This window comes from Corylus avellana, chromosome ca1 (genome assembly GCF_901000735.1).
Source record: "Corylus avellana chromosome ca1, CavTom2PMs-1.0".
NCBI lineage: Eukaryota > Viridiplantae > Streptophyta > Magnoliopsida > Fagales > Betulaceae > Corylus > Corylus avellana.
In genome coordinates, this window is record NC_081541.1 from 21313292 (window position 1) to 21321171 (window position 7880).

General features: G+C 37.7%; 1 protein-coding gene and 1 pseudogene across 2 annotated transcripts in view; one reads left to right on the forward strand and one right to left on the reverse strand.

Moving 5' to 3' along the window:
• LOC132180741 (protein CHROMATIN REMODELING 19) overlaps positions 1 to 5714 on the forward strand; it is a 36526-nt gene extending 30812 nt beyond the window's left edge. The window contains exons 9-12 of one of the 2 annotated variants that reach the window (XM_059593666.1): positions 844 to 921; positions 1039 to 1175; positions 5099 to 5317; positions 5390 to 5714. In XM_059593666.1, coding sequence (XP_059449649.1) covers positions 844 to 921; positions 1039 to 1175; positions 5099 to 5317; positions 5390 to 5552 — 597 coding nt within the window. In that variant the 3' untranslated portion in view covers positions 5553 to 5714. Of the gene's footprint in view, positions 1 to 843; positions 922 to 1038; positions 1176 to 5090; positions 5318 to 5389 lie in introns of those variants that run through there. The other variant, XM_059593675.1, reaches the window with a different exon arrangement.
• A 552-nt stretch (positions 5715 to 6266) lies between these two features.
• Positions 6267 to 7880, reverse strand: part of LOC132167319 (uncharacterized) — a 6528-nt pseudogene continuing 4914 nt past the window's right edge.

Consider the following 7880-nt stretch of genomic DNA (forward strand, 5'->3'; position numbering starts at 1 on the left):
ATGTCGGAAAAAAGGAAAAAAGAATGAATGAACAAGATGTATTCCTAGGCTACTGCATTGTCTATTAGATAGATGAATTTGTTGTAGATAATGTTATATGTATACGCTTATTTCTTGCAGCGACTGTCTCTTTGTGTGTAACTCGATTACGACATAATTGAATTTGATTCTTTGAATTTTGCCGGATTCTTAAGTTTTAATTGTAATGAGATAAATTTGAAATTTGGTAGATTTGCTCTGAATTAAATTGAGATAGTCCATTATGCCACACTTTTAAAGTAATAACTGCCTCCCAACAGACTGATTGCCAAGCCCGACCCACTAAATCAGTCATCATTAGAGGCTGCTCCTAGGCCTGAGTGCCAATAGTGGTTAAAGGCTTCTGTCAGACTTCGTAGTTCGGTTGCATTGTTCAATCCCCATGGCTTGCTATGACTGTTCTGTTTTTTTTTTTTTTTTTTTTGTCGTTTTTCTCTTTTCAGATTATGTAGCTTAAATTAAAATGTCAAGTGTATTTTCCTGAAGTGATCGGCCTTCGTTTTTGTTTAATGTTCTTGTGCTCATATCATGTTAGCTCCCATCAACTATTGAGTGATTATACTTATATTAGAACAGTTGTGATTTTATCTTTGTTGCAGTGTGTCTTTTGTAGTTCATTGTCATAAACTTCTCTTAGGTGCATGATGACTTTAGATCTAACCACTGGTTTATGCTTGGAACCTTTATAATGAGGAACATAATTTTGATTTTTTTTTTTTTTAACGAATTTTATTTGCGTCATTTATTTGTGGAGCTGTATATTCCTTTTTGATGTCAATATATTTTCCATCTATCTCTTTACAGCTTTTACTTTGCTATGGTGTCACCGGCTCAAAAGGAATCCTACCAGACAAACATGTTATGCTTTCAGCAAAATGTCGGGTATGATCAAAGTAATATTACAATTTCTTTTAGAATAAGTCTGTTTGGTCATATTTAAAAGGTACTAGTATATGTTAATTTCTGCTTACAATTCATAGAGTTCTCTTAATGATATAGGCATTGGCTGAACTTCTTCCTTCACTAAAGCAAGGTGGGCATCGTGTTCTGATTTTTAGCCAGTGGACGTCAATGCTTGATATCTTGGAATGGACTTTGGATGTGATTGGGGTTACATATAGACGACTTGATGGAAGGTACTGCTCACTAATTTGACATTTACAGTTTCTCCTCTGATGATGGTCTAGCATGTGGCATATCTACATTTAATAAACTTAATGATGTCTTCTTTTTTTTTTTTTGAAAACTTAATGATGTCTAAATTGCATCATTTGGTGATGGCTTTTATGGCAAATATCCCTTGTTGTAAAAGGCGGTACGACTGTCATTATCAATTCCTTGCACTTTATAGACTAAATAGTATTATTGTTTTGGATTATCGTAGGGCATATTACTTGTAAAATATCCATTCTTGACTTTCCAGAAAGATATAAACTGCCCTTGATCAAGTACATTTATATTTCTTAATCTGGCCTTTTTTCCCTGAAAGTTTTCATGAGCAGGCTGCTACAGCACCTGAAGGAACCTTGGTTTATGAGTTTGTTTTATCTTGTTCAGGCATTTCTTGAAGTATCTGAAAGAGCAGCTGTTAACTCTCTCTCTCTCCCTCCCTTAGCAATGCATATTGACTACACTGCATCACTTTCTGAAGTGTCCTTGATTCACTTTTGAATGCCGTTATTGATGGCTTGCAACTACAGTTTCTTAAGAATTAGAAAATGGAAGCATGAGAGAGATTTAAAAGTTATGCTTTTAATGGTGAAGGAACTTCGTAAGACATTGATAAGTTTCAGTAAAATGGGGGATGGAATGGGCTCTCAGTACTTGGCATAGATCAGGTAGTTTCAGGTCTGATTAGGAAAGATTTAGAGAATCTTTCTACATGTGTTTGGTGCGCTTAGGTTGAGAGAATTATTGGATCTAGGGTTTAGAATTTTTAGAAGAAAGGCTTAAGGTCCAAGAATTAATTAGGGTTTTGAAGTGAAGGGAAAATAAGGGCAAAGAACTGTTTCTTGAAGCAAACAGGTTGCTGTAAAATTTTGGACAGCAGTTGTCATTGGGAATTTATGGCTGTTTTTGAAAATTTATTTGGTAGCTATTTGGTGGGGAAAATATTCTGGGTTCTAGCGTTTTGATATATATGAAGAACTTCTTGATATGGGAGTATAAAGGACAGTAAAAATTGTAATTTCAACATCAATAAATAAGTGCAAAGGTCCTAGTGCACATGGTGTATATAAGAGAAACCCTAATCTAAAGAAAAAGAACACAAATTTGAAAACTCTGCAAAACTAGAAATAAGCAAGCTATGATGTGCAGAGATTCAAATATAAAAGTATTGAACATAATCTTCCGCAGCTCTATCTCCAAAATCTCCACATCTTCAATGAAGCATTCCTCTTTTGCCAAAGACATCACATTACACACAACGGGGCCAACCTCCATGCTTCCAACACTGTACCATGCCCAATCTGTGCTCCCCAGCTATCCAACAAGTTGATCACCCACCCATCTAGGCCACCATACAACCCTGTTTTGGAAGCGGCCCACCACAACTTGTCTTCCCTTTCCCATCTCATTTTCACTAAATACAAAATCCTGAAGAATGAGGCTAAGGCATTCATTCACCTTCCAGTAATGAGCCACTCTAGCAAGAGTCATGTTCCACTGAATGGTAGCTCTAGAAAATTTCATGTGAGCCGCACCCGAAGTATCCTTTGCGCAAGCGATACCAAATAAATCTGGAAAGGCATCCTTAAGTCCTATATCCCCACACTAAAGATCATGCTAGAATTTAACCTTGGAGCTGTCTACTTCAAATTTGGTGTGACGACAAAACTTCTCCGAAGCCCTCCTAATATTCTTCCATAGACTCACCCTGTGCGCCCCAACAAGCTCACTAGAACACCACCCTCCCCATGAGCTTCCATATTTAGAGTCCACCATTACTCTCCTCGAAGCCTTTCTCTCAAGCCCATGGCGCCAAAGCCATTTATCTTAGATAGCATGATTGAACTTCAGTAAGTTCCTAATCTCCAACCCTCCCTCAGAGATGGGTATACAAACCTTGGGGCAACTCAACTCACCAGGTGATATTTGAACTATTCACCTAAACCCATCCCATAAGAAATCACGTTGGAGCTTCTCAATATGGTTTGTAACATGTAGTGTGAGGAAAGAGGGACATGAAGTACAGAGGTAAGTTAGATAGGGTGCTCTTGATAAGGGGAATCTTACCACCTGTAGACAAATATAACATTTTCCAACTAGTCAACCGACGTTTTATTTTCTCAAGAATACCATCTCATATATGTTTGGCCTTATAGGAAGCCCCCAACGGAAGACCAAGAAAAGGCAGGGATATAACCTGACAACCCAGAATCCTAGCCAGCCCACCCACATTATCAACATTTCCCATCGGAACTAATTCTGACTTGGCTAAGTTTATCTTCAAACCCGACATTGCTTCAAAACATAAGAATAAGCTCTGTAAATTGCGAAGATGATTTGGGTTGGCCCCACGAAAAAGCAAGGTGTCATCAAGAAGCAGAAGAAGAGAGATATCAACCCCTATCCCCACAAAGAAGCCAGATAACAATCCTCTAATCATCCTACCCAACGCCTCCATCACTATGACTAATAGCAAAGGAGATAGATGGTGCCCTTGCGTCAAGTCCCGAGAGCTACTAAACAACCATGTGAGAGAGCCATTCTCCAAAACCAAGAAACACACCGAGGAAATACAATGAGCTATCTATGAGCACCACTTTCCCCCAAATCAACACTTTCTCCGTTTGTATAGTAGGAATTGGCTCCAAGGTTGGAGCGTCTTTGAGCAGGGGCATTACGGGCATTTTCGGAAAACAAATAGTGCAGCATAAGAAAAGTCTTGGAATGATGGAGGCACATTCATTGACTGGATATCATGTGGTTAAAGATGGAGGTTGTTTTTATGAAGCCTGTTTTGGAAGTACCCTTAAATTTGCAATCGTTGAAGAATATTTTGTTGCTTCTCCTTCTAGTTAGGTATTTTCTCTTGTATACTTCCTTTAATGGTAATCATGCATGTGGTCCCATGGTAGTAATCGATGCGTTCACTCTCGACTACAACTTGGAGAGGGTGGAATCTACTTAAGGATTTCATTAATCATTTGTTGGAGAGCTTGATTAGCTTGCCTCTAAGGCAACAAGTTCAGATTGTACATAAACACTATTAGTGTTTCTTTGACGTCATGGAGCCATCACATAAACCTTTTAACTTTTGGTCAAACACTACAACGAGAAAATTTGCACTAATTCCAATTTGATGTAGGTCAAGACCTGTGGAGAATGTTTAAAACCCAAAGGATTCAACCTAAGAAAGGGCTATTCCTGGGATGCCACTCATCCAGGGGTAGTGGATGTCACTCAATGCTACTAATCACGGATGCCACTCAACGCGACCAGGCCACATGCTTGATTGTTTGGAAGAATCACTCAACTCCAAAAGCAAGAACACTTGCTAATAATTTTGTGAATCAAAATCACTCTATTGAGTTTCTGTCATTTCTCATTGATATTTATAGTTAGTACAATGCATGAGTAGTTCAAACTTGCATCAAATGATAGTCAACTTCCAACAAACACAACTTAATGAGTAGACGGTCCAGCACAACTGAATGATTAGACAACTTCCAATACAAAAACAACTTACTAAGCTACAGCTACCAACAAGACTCCATAAATAACGTTGACTATATAATGACTAGTTACTAGCCACCTGGATACTTAAATTAAATGACACTTCTAGTTCACATGGCTGCCATATCAACTAGGGTTATGCTCCTGTATTGTTTTGAATTAGGTGCTAACCTCCCTTGAAATGAAGAAGATGATACGTTGGGTCACTCTCAAGGTAGTATTGAATTAACAGTGTGTTTTGGTGATTGGATTGTATCAAGTGCATCAAATTATTGGTTGATTATGATTTGAATGTATGTAATTGATATGGTGAATTGAGTGGTATATGATTTAGTATTTGAATTATTTGTTGTGATTAATGAAGCTCTTAGAATGACAGTACACAGGTGACAGAGCGACAGACAATAGTGGACACATTCAATAACGATGCATGTATATTTGCTTGCTTGCTCTCCACCAGAGCTGGAGGGCAGGGTTTGAACTTGACTGGAGCTGATACTGTCGTCATCCATGACATGGATTTCAACCCACAGATTGACCGCCAGGCTGAAGATCGCTGTCATCGCATTGGCCAAACAAAGCCTGTTACCATATACAGGTGCTTGCTTGAAGCTTTAATATTTGGTAAATGTGTTTTTTATTTGCTTGACTTGTTCTTGTATCTTTGCAGGCTGGTGACCAAGGGTACTGTTGATGAGAATGTTTATGAGATTGCAAAACGGAAGCTTGTCTTGGATGCTGCAGTCCTCGAGACTGGTTTGGAGATGGATAATGAGGGTGAAACGTCCGAAAAGACTATGGGAGAGATATTATCGGCGCTTTTGTTGGGTTAGGGCATTAATGTTGTTATTCTTCCGCAATTTCTTCCTATATTTTAGTCAAGCCTATTTAGACTACAGGGTTGTAAATAAGCACGAAGGTTAATGTGGCGGCTAACTTAGAAATGCTTGTTTTATGATTTATGAATTTTTAAGCTCAAAAAGTAGTTTGAGGAAGTAGTTCAATTTAGGTAGGAAAATATCCCAATTGGGAAAGTCACCAAAATTGGGAACACTTAGACACAGGTTTCTAGAAATCGTTTCTTTTGTAATAGTTTTGAAAACGTTTTTTGTTTTTTAAACAAAAATTACTTCTCAAAATCATTAATAAATAATTAAAAACATAAAACACTTTTCAAAATACAAAACACTTTTAAATGTGGACTTATTCAAAAAATGCTCGCTTCTATATAATAAATTAGAACACTTTGAAATCAAAACTACAAAACGTTTCTAAAAAACATTTATGCTTCTACATGTTATGTTGTCCTTTAAGAAGGAAAGAGGAATTTTAAAAATTAAAAGAATGATGATAATTATTGAATTTTAAAATGGTTAAATCTTAGAACTTTCTAAATTTGAAGAAGGAAGGATGATATTTTGATTTTTGAAATTGAGAAGAATGAATTATTTGGATTTTATAGATTTGAAAGAATGATAGAATTTCGATCCTTTTAAGAGGAGAGGTTGATGGAAGGGAGAAGTCTTGAAATCCAAGATGATGAATCGTTAAACACTCTTTTCACCGATGAAAACAGAGCGTACGTCGTTATCTCCACCCCTGGGGACCACCTACAGAGAGAGATAAACAAAGAAAACCCTTCATTCACCAAGATCACGAATTTCTTATTCACTTTTTCTTAAACGAATCATCCAAAAAGATTCTCCTAAAACTTAAGCACTTGTTCATGCACTTTTCTCTTCGAAACAACGAATCATTTGCAAAGCTCTTTTAGCGTCCTTTTCGAAAGAGAAAGGTAATTTTTTATTTATTTATTTATGTATTTTTAATTTTTTATGAATATCTGACACTTTTATGCTCTAGGGCGTGAATTTATAAAGAAAAGTCGTGGGTTAATGAATGAGGGGCAAAACAAATCGTGTTTTCCCGTTTTGGAAGCAAAAAAAAGCCTGAAAGAAAGTTCCCGCTGGAAATTCCAGAGTTCTCCGCAACAATCCATAAGTCCAAACTTGATGAAAATTTGAAGGTTGACTGATTTCATAAAAAGGAAATAAAAATTGCGGATGGGGTTACTGTAGACTCAAGAAAACTTATCCTGGTTTCCGATTTATTTTTAGGGTTAAATACTCCAAACCCCCCTAGGGTTTTTCAACTTTATTTTTTCCCCCTTAGGGTGTCATTTTTATCACAGGAGATCCCTGTGGTTTTGATAAATGACCAAGTTAGTCCATCCGTTAGTTGACCGTTAGGACTGACACGTAGACCAATCAGATGCTGACATGTGACACATTTAATTTTTTTAATTTTTTTTAAAAATTAAAAAAAATGTATTTAAAAAAAAAAAAAAAAGGAAAAAAAATTGGGGGTGGTTCCTTGGCCATTCGAGCCACCCCCTTTGGCCATGGGGGTGGCCTGGCCACCCCCATCTGGCCGGATGGGGTTGGCCGAGCCACCCCCTGGTGCCCAGGGGGTGGCTCGGCCATCCCCTTGGGCTCCAAGGGGTGGCTGAAACCACCCCCAATGGTGGTTGGGGGTGGTTTCGGCCACCCCCTAGGCTCCATGGGGGTGGTTTCGGCCACCCCCAAGGCTCCATGGGGTGGCTGAGCCACTGATGCGAACCTCAATCGACGCGCTTTTGAGACCCAACAACAATATTGGAATACTGATCCAAGAAAGCTAAAATTCAGATTTTTTTTTGGATAGAAAACCTTGACCCAACGTTTATAAATGAAATGTGAACCAAAGGTATGAAGTAATAACCATCGACCCAACGTTTTTAAATGAAACGCGAACCAAAGGTATAAAGTTTGAACGCCACAAGGAAGAATCCTTGATAAGTTCACAAGTTCTTTGAAGAACTAAAAGAAGAAGCAAACCTCACTTTTTATAATTTTCATTCATGATCTCCATTACAATGAGTGCATGCTATTTATAAAGCATGGCTGAAAATATGACTACCTACTTGCTATGGAAAGAAAATTAAATTGGTTCCAACATTGGAAAGTAAATAAAGTAAAAAAAGACAAACTAATAAAAGCCTAAAATTAAGGTTGATTTGGTTTGAAATTTGCAGCTCCTCCATGCCAAAAATAGACTGAGATTGGCAATTAAATCACGCCTAAGGAAGGTCTTGAAATAGGTAAGTCAATCAACCAACTAAT